Consider the following 16786-nt stretch of genomic DNA (forward strand, 5'->3'; position numbering starts at 1 on the left):
TGGATATGTGATGATGTCACTTCCTCAACCAATAGGGATGGCAGACACTTCCAATCATCCAATCACATTGATTCGGTGGTGTTTAAAAGAACACACACCACCATTTTATCTTGTTAATGTCCTGATGAAGGTCCTTGTTGACCGAAACGTTGACTAATAAAGCAGAGAAAAATGTGTGCGGGAGCAAGTCCTTTTTTTTAAAAAAGTACATATTGGAGGGGATCTACTCCCAGCACCACATTTTGAGAATGTGCATGTTTTCCTCTCCTTGAGATTTTCCCATATTGAGCCATATGTAATTGTTGATGTGAGATCATAGGCTATACATGTGATAGGTTATGCTTTCATTTTTCTGTTCAAGAAGGAGTTTCTATATAGAAGTGTTTATTTCTTGAGCCCAAACAGGTTGTGTGAGTTTCTTTGATGGTGGTGTAAAAGTAAGTAAGTAAGTAAAGCTTTATTTATATAGCACCTTTTAAAACACACCGTTACAAAGTGCTTCACACACAAGAAGAAACATCAAACACTGAAAAAAAAAAAAAAGGAAAAATTACAATATGACACAGAAACAATAAGAAACAGGTCAAACAAAAACAGACAAACACACATGTGGATGAGGCCTATAGAAAGGCTTACCTAAAGAGATGGGTTTTTAGAAGCCGCTTAAAACAGTCCAGAGATTCAGCAGCTCTAATAGATTGGGGGAGGTGATTCCAGAGAGTTGGGGCTAAAACAGGAAAGGCCTGATCATCTTTTGTTTTAAAGTTTGAGCGCGGGATGGATAAAAGGCCGAGATTAGAGGATCGAAGTGTTCGACAGGTCGAATATGGAACAAGGAGATCAGCAATGTAACTGGGGGCGAGGTCATGCAGTGCCTTAAATGTAATTAGCAAGATCTTAAAGTTGATTCTGAATTTTACACGAAGCCAATGAAGGGATGCCAGAACAGGGGTGATGTTAATACTAATGTATTCACCCTATCAACATAGCTGCACTACCTAATCATCAAATCACCACTACCTGAAATAAATATTTCACAACACAGAACACATCATCTGATCATCAAGCAAATTTAATTCAACATTAAATCCTTAGAACTGTGTTTTTAAAAGACAATTAGCCTCAATGACACTAACTGAAAACCAAAAATACACCAAATTGCCTCATTGCTTTAGAAAACAAAACAATTAAGTGCAATTTTTACCAAAAAAAATAGACTAGCATTAGAAAAGAGTTTGTCATCTGCCAAGTAAACAGCTCAAGTTAGAAAAAAAAATTATGCATCTTTGGTTCAGTGTAACATCATTCTAGAGTCAGAGTTTTAGTAAAGCCCATAGCTAAACAGAAGACCAGCCTTAATCAGGCTGAACTGGTCTTCAGTACTGACACAGTCTGTGGGGTTGCATGAAAAACACAGTTTAAGATTACACTCAAACCAGGGAAACTGAAAGCCCTGATCAAGTCCAATATGTCTCAAAATGATCATGTGCTGTGATTTTCATGAAAACACTCAAGGTTAGCAGTTTTTAAGAAGAAAAGAACAAGCAAGACCAAAGCTGAGAAATGATTATCAGTCTAGGAGAAACTCCTGGACCAAGACTGGGTTTGCAAAAGTACAGCCCTGCTGGATTAGGTTAAATGAAAAGATACAGCACATAAATAGCAGCTATTATGTTAATAACTTCATTTCTAAATACCAGTCATTCAAGTTTCCACAGTAGTGTAACACATCTCCATTTTAAGGTGAACTTAATAAATCATGATTGAAAGAACTAATTAAGAATTGCATAATATACTATACTCATCTGAAATAACATACAGCACTAAGGATCTAAAAGGAAAAAACAACCCACAAAGAAACAAACACATCAATCTGATGAACATATATATCTATATATATAAATTATTGTATATAATGATGGTATATAATTGACTGGGAAAACATCTCTTGTAACATATCTCTTGATGTCACACACGTCAAGTGATATTTGTCCAATGAGCTGTGAACTCTTAAAGCTTACACCACATCAACATTTATAAAATAAATGTATATAAAATTATAAAATAAAATAAATATTGACTCATACTGTGTTTAGGGTTGCCAGTGAAAAACGTATTGTGCACCCATAAACAGCACAGCTTTGCGTAACTGCAATTTCTTCAGTGTACTGTATAGGCTGCACTTAAAAATGCAAATATTCCTGCTTCTTGGTTATTAACTTAGTTAATTCAAGTAATTGGATCATGATTGTTTTCTTCGTGGTTGTGTGGTCGGTTAGATTGACTGGGCTCGAGATATGGCTGCAGCTGAGCTATCATGCTGTGGACACACCGAGCCTTTCTCTCCATGATATCCTCCAGTTTGTGGACATAATCCCCAAATGCCTGATAGAGAGACAGAGGATGAAGACATACAAAAGTGTAATCAATTTAAAATGTAGTTTACAAAAAAAGGAAGGAGCTAACAAGTGATCTATTCTGACCATATCAGGAAAGCTTCCATCTCTTCAAGCTGCTCCCAATGGGCCTGGACAACACGCCACCTCAAATTGGATTGGATTAGAAGAAAGACAGAAATATTGTATTCAAACGAATGACCTCTAAATTGTGATTACTCCAAAATACACAGCAGGTTTTCTAAATCTGTCACCAAAGAGGTCTGTATGATTTCTGTATCATGTCATTAGCATGTAACCAGATTTCAATATCACCTAAACACAGTTGGGTATTATCATTATTTGTACTTGTAATACTATGTCTCCTTATAATGTGCACTGGCCTCTCAAACGCTCATTTAGGAAGTTGTGACAGGTACTTACTGGCCGTGATCCAAGTCTTCCAGCGTAGACAGGTAGATTATGGGTGTAATTTGCTGATTGCTGGTGCTCTCTTGACTATTTGATTCTATAGGACCGTTTGGTTTGCGTGAGATGTTTGAGTTGCTGGGATGGTTTGAATGACACTGCTTTGGCACTGTATTCAACTGGCCCAAAGCACTTTGTGATTTTGGTGTTGAAATGGAAAAAGCAAGTTTGTTTGGAATATGGTGTGCATATTCTGGTGGCATGTGGGTGGCACCATTTGTCGTAAGATTGTGAGAGCTGGGTGAACCAATGTTCCCAGACTGCTGGACAGAGGATGAGATGGATTGCATGATAGAAGTTTGCATAGAAGCACATGTAGAGGGTTTAAGTGGGGATGCAGTTTGGGGCTTCTGGTTGTTCACTTGGTCCTGGAGAGAGACCAGCCTAACCGCAGGGACAGCAGGCTTCATCATACCTGGACAAGATTAAAAAAACATTTTTAACAGCAGTGGTGCAATGGAATGAAGTAATAATACTTTGTTACAGTACTTGTTTTTTGAGAGAATCTGTACTTTACTTGAGTTTTTATATTTCTGTCAACTTTCACTTTTAATCCACTACATTTCCGAAAGAAAATTTGTACTTTTAATATATTTAATATAAGAAAAATTACTTTTGATACTTAAGTACAGTAAATATCAGATACTTTAAGACTTTTACCCAAGGAATATTCTAATAGGTGACTTTAACTTCTACTAAAGTCATTTTCTGGTTAGATATCTGTACTTTTACTCAAGTGTGGCTTTCAGGTACTTCATCCACCACTGCATACCAGTTCTTATGCACTAGTTAGTACACACACTTACCTATTCCACAATGGTCATATGTGGCACAACACATGTCTTTTCTTCGCTCAGTGTGATTTGTAGCTGTCATGGTGTCAGAGGTGGGAGGGCAGACTGTCTTTGCTTGTGGCAGCTCCAAAAGAGACAGACGAAATTCTTCGTCCACATCCACCACAACTTTCCCCGCCATCTCCGCACATGTGAGAAGCTCTTTTTCCACTTCCTTTCTGTCATCTTCTCCCCTTTCATTCTCTAGCGGACAGAGCGAGGTGTTGCTCTGTTCCCCTCGTAGGAACGAGGCTGTGGCGGCCTGTTGGTCCACTTGAAGCAAGGAGAGGCTGATGGGGTCCATGATGTAGCTGAGAGAAAAATCTGCAGTCTCCTCTTGAGGTAAAACAGACATTTTGGCTTTGACCTCTGGATGGTTGTGTAAAATAGCGTAAGCTTGGCTTTCAGATAATGTGTTAAGGGGCTCAGCTTGTATTTCACATATATTCTGTGTGATGGGAGTAGTGAGAGGTAGTGATAAATCTGTTCTATCGGCGTGCGCAGCAAACCATGGTTGCTTCTCTCTGCAGCTGCTGGATGGCACTCTCTGTTGAGCATTTTGCAGTGGTATAGACAGGATGTTTGAGGTGCGTCTGGTATGTTTTAACTTCAGGGAGAGATCACTGAGTTTATTAGGGGTCAGGAGTGCGTTGGTATGTACACAGGCTGGGGAGAGGGGTCGTTCTGCTGGAGCTCGTTGATGGGATGACTCAACAGGAGGGCGGTGAAAGAGGCTGTTGCTGTCAATGTTTGCTCGCTCCTCAGTACTCCGCACTCCGTCAGCTGGGACATCTGAGGCATCCAGTCCTTCCTCAACCACTTCTCTGCTCTCTTCTGAGTCACAGTTATAAGACACTAAAGCCTTTACATCAGCTGGCATTGCACCTGTCATGGTGTCTGCCTGCTCTGTCCCTGTTGTTGCCGTCCAAGCCCACCTCCTCTCTCCTCCTCCTTCCATCTCAGCTGGCCTCCACTCTTCCCTCCTTAATCTTACCTCTCCTGTTGTCTTCAGTGACCTCCTCTTCTCACGTTCACCTCTGTCGTGTCTAAATCTTGCCTCCCTAGATACCCTCCACTCTTCACCAACACCACCTGAGTCACCATGACCACCAACTTCATCCTTATTTTTATTGTAGCTTGGACAGGTTTCAGTTTGAAAGCAGATCTCTCCACTTGGGAAGAAAGCCGACTGTCCTCTGTCACCATCGGCTCTAACCTCAACCCTGGCTCTGTACGCATCTAAAACCTCTTCCAAACCATGATACATAAGGGCAGAGACTGAGATGGGAGAAGAGCGTTGGAGAGAAGAACGGGAAGATGGAGAGACAGAAGAAGAGAGAGAGGCTTGATTAGAGGAAGAGAAAGACGGACATGTAGTGGGTGAGAAGAGATGGACAGATGAAGAAGCTGATGAGGGCATAAACTGCTGCAGCTGCTGGTGATACTGTCTCAGATGCCTCTCCCTCTCCTTATCCCCTTCATCAACTGTCTGTAAATCTCTTTCCCTTAGCCTTTCTACTTCACTACATGTGTCTCTACTGCTTTCCACTTGTCTTCTCTGCTCTAACCATCTTCTTTCCTCCCTTCCTCCCCCTTTCAAGGTGCTTTGCTGGTTCTCTTTTTCTCTCTGATAGAATCCAGATTCCCTCTGTACATCCCACAAGTCATCTGTTGCTTGTCCCACGACCAGCCCTGCCACAACATTTTGGTCACCATCTGAGTGGCCCCCAGTTGCTCCATCCCTTTCTCTTCTTCTACCTTCCCTCCCAGCTGCTCTCTCCCTCCTCTCCCTTTTATCACCTATTCCCAGCCAACCTCTGACTGGTGTAATGTGCTCAAGTCCAATCCCCTTTCTTGCATTTGCACTTGTTTCCTCTTCCCATCTGCTGTTTTTTGGTGTGGAGCAGAGAATTGCACCCCCCGTAGTCAATCTTGCGGTAGGTGTGGGGGAGCCAAAATCCTCTCTTTGTCTCCCTAACTTTGGCTTTTTAGGGGGACTTTTCCCTCGGGTGCCAAAAATGATGCTTCCACTGCTGCCGCTGCTGCTGTTGGACAGGTTACGTTTGGGGGACGGTGTTGTCTTGCTCCTTCTTCCTCGTCTTAGTCCTCCCTGTCCCTTCAACTCCTTCACCCTATGAAAAATCAAATCAAATAGCAGTCACTGTTAATTACAATCTCTCTCTACAGTCCCTGACACAACTTTAAAATTAAAATTAAAAAAAGTGGATAAGTTGTCAACACTGATGAAAAAATAAACTTTGTATCTGGAATCACTGATCTATTTTAAGTTTCCCCAAGTCACAATTTAAAGTATGATGAATGAAATCCATTAGGGCTAATATCCCATATTAAATGTCTCACACTTATTGTGCATACACACTTACCGGTCGGCGTATCTCAGTGTGTTTAGTGTGTGTTCCGTTGCTAAATGACCAGGTGAAATGTTGGCAATCATACACGTCATTGAGTCACCAACAAATGAGTCTTTCAAAACCTAGGAAGGGAACAATGTAGTCCAAAACACAGGAGAGTTGATTGATCAAACTGGAAAAAAAAAAATCAGCCATGGTATTTATACACACTAACACACACAACAGAACCACTGAAAATCAGCAAAAAGTTACAAAAGTTTTAGTACCTGAGTCAGTTTGCTTTGTCTGAAAGGTGTGTACCTGAGTCAGTTTGCTTTGTCTGAAAGGTGTGTGCGACTGCTCTTGATCAAGGGACCGGATACATTCTTTAAGCTGAGAAAAAAACAAATTTACAAATGAGAAAATGTGTAAAATTATACCTTCATAAATGTCTTTTACTTTATGTGTGATCTCTGGGTGAGTGTGTGTGTGTGTGTGTGTGTGGCTTACAGCCAACAGACTCTGGTTGATCTCAGCTCCTTCCATACGACTATGCCTGTCTGGTTCTTTGGTATCTGATGCCCTCTCACTTCCTGCCAGATCGACAAACCACATCCTACAGGCGCATTACAAGCACACACACCTTTCATAGTTCATTTCACACCAATGCTACTGGGCTATCTGATCTACTATACAATAGCCCTGGTAGTGCTTTAAGGAGAAAAGACAAAACCGTCACTCACCTTCCAGCAATCTGCTGGTTTGTGTCTCTTGTCTGAATCTGAAGCAAAGCATGGGAACGAGAGGAGAGTGGGTTCACTCCACTCATCCCTTGTGTGCGTTCCTCTGTACCCTGTGAAATCACCTTTGTAAGTGCAACAAAGGATTTTAGGAGGGAGACAAGGGAGAGAGAGAGATTGTTCAAAAACAAAATCATAGAACATTTCTTGTTGGGTAATATTTCAAGTATTTAAGGTAAGAGTCTGCTGGTGCATCTGTGAGGACGTAAGCCTGACCTGAGGTGCTATAGATAGATATTTACTACTATATTTCACCGATAACTTAAGTACCTAAAAGTACTAGTATTGAGTGTTTCTTTTGACGACAAAAATAGAAAGAAATTAGATATTACAGGCAAGGTTTAATCATATCATGGAACAAAGTCATTTGGGGGAAAAACAGTTTAAATGCAATTAAAACTTAAAAGAAGAATGATTTTGTCTGACATGAATTTGGTCAACAATTGCTCACAATTTTTATTTTTTAAATGGCAGATCCTTGACTCTGATCAGAACACGAGCTCTTGACGACACAGTGTAGACATGAGGAAATATTTAAAGAAAGGGGCGAACCTCCAACAGGGAGCTGACTGAGTCCACTCTGACATCACGCAACCCAACAATGTGAACCACCTTTTGTCCATCCTCCCTGGCAAACAACCTGATGAAGGCAGAAAGAGAGAACGAAGAGAGAGGTTAAGAGGGAGAAGAAAATGAGTTTATTATAAATCCAAGTATTAAGAATTGGTTCAATTTGATGATGATGTTACCAAAAATGTACTATCCCTATGGAAAACTGGGGCATTATTCATCTGTTTTTTTGATCAATTGCTATCTGGTCATCTTTTTTTATCTTTTTCGAGAGCAACTCCATCTAAAAAAATCTCTTTTAACACAACAATACACATACACACTGACACAAACACACACCTTTTTCTGTGGTCCAACAGGTCATACAGCTGACCACAGTAGATTTCAAAGAAACTGACAAACACCAGTAAGGGTGAGTGCATGTGTGCGGTGGAGAGGTGAGCAAAAATGTCCCGAACTGCCAGTGCATACAGGCCTGGTCTCCCAGGAGAACCCAACATGGTGTGAGTCTTCCCTGCACCTGTCTGGCCATATGCAAAGCACGTGGCCTTTCCTCTGTGGACGCACACACAACACAAATAAAAATTGTTAGGAAGCACAGATTCGTAGAAACACAAATCCAAAACTACTTACAAGCATGTACTTCATGCCCTCAAACTGACCCATTTGGACTTTAGGGTATTTGGATAGAAAGGATGGTAGGGTGACGACATACTCCATAAATACCGCTATATCAATGCTAACCTACCCACTGAGCATGTGCTGCACCAGAGGATATGCTGTTCTTCGATACACCTCCTCGTTGGAGCTTTCCTCCCCAAACACCTGGTCAAAGTAGAACCTGTGCTGCAGGGACAAAAGAGCATTAAATAAACAAAACAACGGCGTAATGATCTGACATGGTGACCTTAAAAGTAATGATACACCCTATACACAATTGCAGTAGTTCATCTTTGTTAATCTGTTAAAAGTTTATTGAACATCATCACAGTTTGATGATAATGTGTGTTCATTTGGAGACACTGCTATCTTGAGTTGTACCTATACAGTACTGACACATAACAAAACATTGATTTGTCATCGTCTCCCCTCTGGACATTATATCTACCTGTAGTATGTACTGTGTGAGGTCCACAGCCTCTTTGCCTTCATGGACAATCACACACTCTCCACTTGGAGTTGTCACCACATCTGCCTCTCCTCTCCTGTCCTCTGTGCGTGTCAGAGGTCTTTTCCTCACACACACACTGATCCGCTGCCCCCCAGGTTGCCTGCAACACACACACACACACACACACACACACACACACACACACACACACCAATCAAAGACAATCAAAATCAGGATGATCACATGCAAAGGAAACAATGCTCATATGCAAACTTTATGCAAAAGAAGAGACACAATCATACAAAGAATGTAAATTACAAAGACGTGCATGCATCGGAAACCTTGCCTCAATGCAAGTGTTGTAGCCATTTGGATACTTCATATTACTTTCTGAATGTCTTTCATGTTCAATAAATGTATCTAAAATGACACTCACTTTCTGTTTGGAGCAGGAGGGGAACTCAGTGGTAGTCCGTAGTTGTAGCCGGCTGTTCTCTTTGATTCATAAACAGGTGTTGGCTTAGCCGTGTGTTCAGTAGCTCCGTTACTGCTTATTTCTGGAGAGAGTTTTTCCTTCCTAGAGATTCCTTTCCCATCTTTGAGCCCATCTGTTTTGTTGCTAAACCTATTTGATGCCACTGTTGCAGGTCTGCATGGTTTTGGTTTGTGGAATGAGACACACTTTGGTGATAATCTTGTGCGAGAGTTTGGCTCAGTGTTTGCTCCTGTGTGATGATCAGATTGATGACTTTGGACATACGGTCTGTGGCTGTTCTTCCCTTTGCAGACAAATACCACAGCACTTCCAGTGTCAAGCTGCACAGGTATGGCTGATCCTTTGCCCTGGCCTGGCACGTTATTTCTATTATGGCTTGTGCCTTCTGGATGAGAAAATAGCTTCGGATGATGCTCGATGGCTTCACGACTGAAATCAAGCCGCCTGCGAACGCATGGCGGTTTGGAAAAACTTGCTGCGTTTAGCTTACTCACAGGAGCACCCTTTACATCCTCATCATCATATATATCTTCATCAGGATCTCCACAACCATCATAAGTAAAGCTGCTATCTGCTACAGCATCATCATAACCATCATCATATTCAAGGTCAAGTGTTTTGACCATTTGGACCAGATGGAAGAGCCGAGATCTGTCCTCCATAGAGCGGATTCCCAGGATGGGATAGTCCTCCATGGTCAGCACTGAAAGGTGGGCTGCACGATGAATACCCACTGAGGTAAACCTGAAGGACAGGAAACAGATGGTCAGAGGAGGAGGGGACAGGACAAGTGTGAGACTGGATGTAATGTGAGTGAGCTTACCTGTCATAGTGACGCTGTAGCCCGACGGCCCTCAGACACTCATACAGGCAAAGTGACATTTCCTCCACTTCCTTTTCTCTCTCTTCTTCTTTTACTTCACTCCACCTGCCCTGGGAGTGGCAGACATGTCGCTTTAGTCTCTCCATCAGTTGGTCACACAAAGGCATGCAAGAAATGCCTGTAGGCTACAACTAGAGTAATTCTATGACAACAGGCTAAACAAACAGAAAATAACACAAAACAACTACAAACTGGAATCGCCACTACACAAGCTCCCTACACTGCTTTGTCCAAGACAGTGTGCCCTTACTCTCCCTCTGTGATCCCTGTCAGAGACTGATGGTCGGTCACTGTGTCATTACTACCACGCTGCACAGTTGTGGTGCCAGGCAAAGCACACAGCACTGGTATGATGCTGAAATTTGACACTAGGTCAGGATGGAGCCGGGGCAGCACTGTGCAGTCAGGTCACACATTTCTGTCGTAGCAAATATGATAAATATAGCAGGCGCAGACATGCAACTGTTGCTTCTTTGACTTGTACAGTAGATTGGCTGGCAGCTGCAATAGTCCTGCCATATGGCACTGGAATGAGACCCTCTTCATATGCGTGCACAAGGTGAGAGTGCTGTTCATTACTGTGTTTATGAAACAGTACACCGCTTCAAATCATCCCCCTCCTAGAGGTCTTTATTTCCTTCAGGCCCTAATATATGTTGGGATTTGAGTGTCAGCAACTGTTGATTCTGCAAATTTAATTACATGAAGACAACCTGCAGTGTAGTTTACGTTACATTTATGGCCAGTATAGCCACAGAGCATGAGGGAAAGGGGAAGTGGGTTGTTGACTCCTGTCCAGAGTAGGGACACCTCAAAATAAATGAAAAGTTGCTGTGGTTTTTAAATTATTTAAATTAAATCAAAAGAAACATTAATAATAATAATAATAATAATACATTTTATTTATATAGCGCTTTTCTAAACACTAGACACTTTACACAGATAAAAAGATCATAAAACAAGGACGTCATAATAAAAAATTAAAAAAGAGCCTATACATTATGAAACAATGAGGTGCTTGTACTTTGCAAATATTTTTTATGTTATGAAATTACTGTACTGTAAAAGTTGTAAGGTTTTTCCAAATGGCAAGAATACAAATAAAAACGTACCTGAATCACCAGTGAACACAACAGAACTGAACTGGCAACATGCATTAATTTTTCACAAAGTTGCTGCTACCTTGAGGAGTATCACTATTTCCGTACACAAAGTAGGTCTCCATAGCGACGAAACGGTTTGTGGAGGGCGCTGTGGGTGAGCTGCACAACTCCTGTTCAGACAGGCTGGGACTGGCAGACAGGCACACATGTGGCAGAAACTAGGATGCAGAATTGTATCTGGTTTTAAATGCAGAATGTCAGAAGGACAGCCGGTCAATTTACGCTCAGTTCAGCATGAAAGAGAGATAATCCCTCAGAGGGCTTAATGCCCACCAGCAAACCTGCTGACACACAAAGCCTTCTCAGACTAACCCAGGAGTACATTTACCCCACTGGCTTCACAACATATAGCCTACTGTATGGAGAGATAGATAGATAGATAGATATTTTTAGATATTTTTTTTTATTGCATTGTCTTATTTATTATATATGTATTTGTTATATTATATATTTATTATAGGATATATGCGGGTAAATAAATAAGACAATGCAATAAATACTAGATAGATAGATAGATAGATAGATCTATAGATAGATATTTTTAGATAGTTTTTTATTGCATTGTCTTATTTATTATATATTTATTTATTATATTATATATTTATTATAGGATCTATGAGGGTAAATAAATAAGACAATGCAATAGATAGATAGATAATATTTATTGTATTGTCTTATTTATTTACCCTCATAGATCCTATAATAAATATATAATATAATAAATAAATATATAATAAATAAGACAATGCAATAAAAAAACTATCTAAAAATATCTATCCATCTATCTATCTATCTATCTTTTTATGCAATCTATCCTGTCGATTATTTATTATTTTCAGGGCGTAAACTAAATTGTCAGTTTACAATTGTATTGTATTGTACTGTACAGAGCATGAGTATAGCTGTGCTCTATACAATATATTAGCAAATAGAAATTGTGTATAATAACTCAAGTAGCCTAATAATAATAATAATCCATGTGTTTTATCATTAATAAATCCAGAAGATACATGTCCATCATTCCCAGCTGTCCATACAGTAGGCTATGTTGTAAAGCCAGTGGGGTAAATATCCTAATGGTTTAGTCTGATTATATATTTGAACAATGTTAAAGGTCACATATTGTAGAAAGTGAGATTTTCATGTCTTTTATATTATAAAGCAGGATATAAATACTGTTAAACTATTAAAACGCTCAATCCATGGAGAAATACACACAGCCCGTATTCAGAAATTGAGCGTTTGAAACAAGCCGTTAGGATTTCTGTCCATTTGTGATGTCACAAATCTACAATATTTAGACCATTTCACAGTTTTAAACGTAAACATACTAAATGTGTCTCAGTTTATTTCCTGTTGCAGTGTATGTGAATGACATCAGCTGACAGGATGTAAATATGGACCCACTCTGTCTCCTAGCAACGCAGTTCCGTTGCCATTCCGTTGAAATGCCCTAAAACGGAGTGTTTCAGACAGAGGGTAAATACAGGTATATTCAAGCAGACAGTATGAGAAAAAAAAGTGTTTTTTGAACATTAAAGCATGTAAATATGTTCTAGTAGAAACACAAAATACAAGCATGAACCTGAAAATGAGCACGATATGGGACCTTTAAGTCATAAAGGGGAATAAAAGGACGTCATGGGATCTCGTTCATCAGCTCGTGTTTCACTGGGGACAACATTGAACGTAACACACAACATTGGCTCTTCCTCAAACCTACCAGACACCATGGCTAAAATTGAAACGCTGACGACGTCTGGTGTGTATCTTATAATCTGATACATGTCCATGTAAGTCTAGCCGGCCTGTTTTATACAGATAAAGCTCTAGGACATGTCGTGTGTGTAAGTTTAGAGAGATAAAGTGTCGCGTCCCGCCCATGAAGCCAAACTCATCAACAACCCGTTGCCAGGCTACCAGTGAGGAGGAGGACTGCCATGGCGACTAAGTACAGAACCTAGAGGTGTCTGAGATGTAACCTGGCAACATAAAAGGTAAGATGGTTTAATGCTTTAAATAGACAGTTAACAGGCAGTTAATCATAAACATGTAGGAGCTGAAGTTAAAAGGAACTACTACTAATCATGAATGGTTTATGGTGTGTTTCATGATGTTCTAGGTTCATTGGTCTTGAAAGTGAGTATGTGCAGAATTACAACATTTGGTATCCCTTTCAGAACTCTTTAAAAAAATACCAGTTTCCAATGCCAAGGGAAACATTTCGAGAGAGATTTAATTTTTTATTTAACCTTTATTTAAAGGTACTATATGTAACAATTTACATGAATTAATGGCTTTGTATTGAAAGTGTGTGAACAGATTGTAAAGTAACTTAAAAACTTCACTGATTTTCTCGGTTGTCTATAACAGCCTGTGGACTGATTTCTATGTAAAGGACTCTGGACGGTTTTGCTTCGTAACGTTAGCTGATGAAGCAATTTGCAAATGGCAAGTATCATGGAGATTGGAATGACACGTCACTGTTTCGGCTGATGCCCAGGATGATCGCTCGCTCATACAGAGTGTGAGCACGAGCAACAGGATGCTGACTGCAGTTCACTTAACGGCCAACGGTGTCATTAATAACAAGGACTTTCTAAAAGTTACATATAGTCCCTTTAACCAGGTTAGTCCCATTGAGATTAAGAACCTCTTTTCCAAGGGAGACCTGGCCAAGACAGTCAGCAGCAAGAACACAAAGTTGCAGACACATTGACACAAATAGAGATAAAATACAATTCGCAAACACTAAAAGCACTAACATTTGCATTAAAAGAGAACTATCTAAAGACAAATGGGAGGACAAAAAGGAACTTTTCTGGGAGTCAGCTGTACAACAAGGGGGCTAAAAATATTGGCATGCCATAGAGTCTGCTTTTCTAAAGCCTTCATTTTAGATTTAAAAGTGTTTAATGATACCAGCTCCTTGATTTTCAGGTCATTTCGGAGCAGATTCCAGGCTGAGGGTGCAGAATATGCAAAAAGCCCTTTCCCCAATTTTTGTTAGAGTTTTTGGGAGAGAGAGCACAAAGAAGTCCTGTGAATGCAGTGAATACTGTCCACAATGTTTTTGCGTAATAAAAACACTGAAGTATTATGGGAGCAGACCCAGAATCACCTTATATATAAGGATGTACCAATGGGAGAGCCTACGGGTTGCCAGTGCAAGCCATCCCATGGTAAGCTACATCAAGCATATGAAGGCACTGAGCAGAGGCGTGCATGTACAAAGCATCTCCATAATCTAAAACCGGTATAAATGTTGTAGAAACAAGACGCTTTTTTTTACATTAAAAGAAAAATGTTGCAGGTTAAACCAGTGCATCCCTGGAGGAAACGCAGAATATGACAGGCTCAACCATATAATCTGGACTAAGGCTACATTGAAATAGTTTGTGGGCTGCATGAAATAGATTCTGATGAGGTTACAAAGGTTGTTTTTTGTCTGTATGTTTCTTTCCCTCTCTCTCTGTGGCACTGACTGACTCTCACTCTTTTCTAATCTCAGTCCACTCACTCACATTTCTTTCTGATAAATCAAGAGATGCAGTTTGTAAATTACTACCCTTCAGAAATCTGTGGATGCAATGCTAAAATCGCCTAAGTGTTTCTTTCCTCCTCTCCTTCTTACATTTTAAAATGAAAGAAGCAGATGTTTAAAAGCATCTTAACCCGGTTCAGTGACAGAGATGTAAAATGATGGATCAGTCAGGAGGGAAACTTAACAAATACTGTACTGCATGTTTTTATGAAAATTTTAAACCTACACAACTCAGTTCCTTCTCTTGATTAATATCCTGAATAGATTTCCTTCCCTTTATCTATTTTGCTTTTAATCATTTCCTTGAAACCTTATTCATACCAGGAAACCTGCTGTAAGAAGAGATCAACATGTCTTCTGAGGAGGAGACTTCTCAGACTTTCTCTTCTTCCTTCTCTCCCCCTCCCCCCCCCTCCTCCTCCTCACCTCACCCTGCCTCCCACTTCATCGGGAAGAAGAAGGACGTTGTCAAGGCCGGGCGCGTGACTAAGACGGTGAATGGATGCAGAGATATACTGGTCCTGTACCACCAGGGGCAGCTTCATGCAATGGACAAGCACTGCTATCGTAAGCATTCTGTGTGTGTGTTGTTTGTGTTGACATAATGCATGAAGCTATAATTGTAAAGCCTGTCCTCATCTTTAGTTTTTTCCTGTTGAAACATTTAATAAGATGTTGACATTCATCATCCTATTATTATTTTTTGAAGTGTGATATTTAATTTCTGCCATGCCTCATCACATGTTTGAAACACTGAGGCCTATAATGACACTTGTCTTTCCACTTACAGATTCAGGCGGTGCATTACAGTATGGAGACATTGAGGTAAATTATATATTCTCTGCATAATGCCGTGAAATATCCGTTTAATGCTTATAATCCATTTATTTTTTTGTCAACTCTTTGCAAAAGCTCTTCAAGCTTTCCTATGTATAAAATAGTTTTTAAAAGTTTTCTTTTCAAACCAACTACTGACCCTATAGCTGCTACTGTCTTATCTCTCCAATCACCTTCATGCTGTGCCAACATCAGGAGTTTAATGGCCGGTTGTGTATCGTGTGTCCGTGGCACAAGTACAAGATCACACTAGCAGAAGGGGAAGGGCTTTACCAGGCTGTGGATGATCCTACGGTCAAACCCCTGAGAACACACTGGCGCTCCAAGGGAGTCAAACAGAGGATTCACAAGGTCACTGAGGTCAACGGGAATGTATATGTAACGTTGAACGACTCCAGCGAGGCCATCGAGTCAGATGTCTACCAGACTGAGAAATATAGGAATGGCTTACTCAAGGCCCAGCCAAAAACCAAGCCCAAGAAATAAACAGACACTTAAGGATTACTTAGAGGTGTTTGATTATTCAACCAAAAATACGTAAATGCTTCAAAGACAATGTGAGATGTTTTGTTATTGTTATCAAAAGACTTAATAAGTATATGAGCCAGTAAGCCTGTCAGATTTATGAGCCAATCTATGACAAAGAGGTACATATCTATTTCATTCTAGAGAGATGAATATAGGACATTTAAACAGCAGTTGCAGAATGTTTATCATTTCTGTGTGTGTGCGTTTACATACGCTGTTCAGTACTGTGCTGTTGCTCTGATGGATTGTTTTAGCAAGATCAGAAAACAGGGCATTACTGAAGACACTGATCAAATAATTAAATGTCTGACATTTACTGTATGAAATAACTAGTTTATTCTAACACCTTGTTTTGCATTTGTTTGGCACTGTACTGAGACTGCTCCAAAATACTGTGGTTTATAATTATTAAATGATGTACAATAAACTATTTATTTTTGGTAGAAAAAAAGGATGACTCTTTATGTTTATGTCCTATTGTCATGGTAAATGATATGAAGAATTGTATTAAGATGCCATGGTGTCATTTGTCAATATACACACAGCTAAGAACACAATTCAACACAAGTCAAGAACTATAGATATTAATACTTTTCAGTTTCACAACCAAAACATTGGATCAGCTTGTAAAATATGATATGACAATACAGTTAGACAAAGTAGTCAAAATGAGCTCCACCTCAGTCAACTACAATAAAATGCTACTTCCACATTATTGTATTAGCAGTATCAATTCAATAATATAATATTATAAAGAAAGCCACTGGGGAAATAGCCATAGCAGCTGAGAGCAGCTCAAGGTGGCT

The 16786-nt window shown here is 40.0% G+C and overlaps 2 protein-coding genes across 3 annotated transcripts; one reads left to right on the forward strand and one right to left on the reverse strand.

The window, feature by feature from the left end:
• Window positions 1–2315: 2315 nt before the first annotated feature.
• LOC141770135 (uncharacterized) lies at window positions 2316–11449 on the reverse strand. Its single transcript, XM_074639794.1, has 15 exons — window positions 11021–11449; window positions 9849–9958; window positions 8966–9769; window positions 8527–8689; window positions 8167–8264; window positions 7758–7973; window positions 7401–7488; window positions 6792–6913; window positions 6559–6664; window positions 6370–6441; window positions 6082–6191; window positions 3671–5829; window positions 2820–3279; window positions 2484–2543; window positions 2316–2385 (listed from the first exon to the last, which is right to left on the reverse strand). The coding sequence occupies exons 1-15, from the start codon at window positions 11063–11065 to the stop codon at window positions 2316–2318; spliced, it is 4683 nt and encodes a 1560-aa protein (XP_074495895.1). The 5' UTR covers window positions 11066–11449.
• A 1271-nt stretch (window positions 11450–12720) lies between these two features.
• LOC141769118 (Rieske domain-containing protein-like) lies at window positions 12721–16436 on the forward strand. 2 transcript variants are annotated; one of them, XM_074637848.1, is made up of 4 exons: window positions 12721–13068; window positions 14940–15182; window positions 15406–15440; window positions 15648–16434. In XM_074637848.1, the coding sequence occupies exons 2-4, from the start codon at window positions 14966–14968 to the stop codon at window positions 15936–15938; spliced, it is 543 nt and encodes a 180-aa protein (XP_074493949.1). In that variant the 5' UTR covers window positions 12721–13068; window positions 14940–14965; the 3' UTR covers window positions 15939–16434. The 2 variants fall into 2 exon arrangements, with proteins under 2 accessions (XP_074493949.1, XP_074493950.1); XM_074637849.1 differs by lacking the exon at window positions 12721–13068 and having other exon boundaries at window positions 14961–15182; window positions 15648–16436.
• The last annotated feature ends 350 nt before the right edge of the window (window positions 16437–16786 follow it).

This window comes from Sebastes fasciatus, chromosome 6 (assembly GCF_043250625.1).
Source record: "Sebastes fasciatus isolate fSebFas1 chromosome 6, fSebFas1.pri, whole genome shotgun sequence".
NCBI classification, from domain to species: Eukaryota; Metazoa; Chordata; class Actinopteri; order Perciformes; family Sebastidae; genus Sebastes; species Sebastes fasciatus.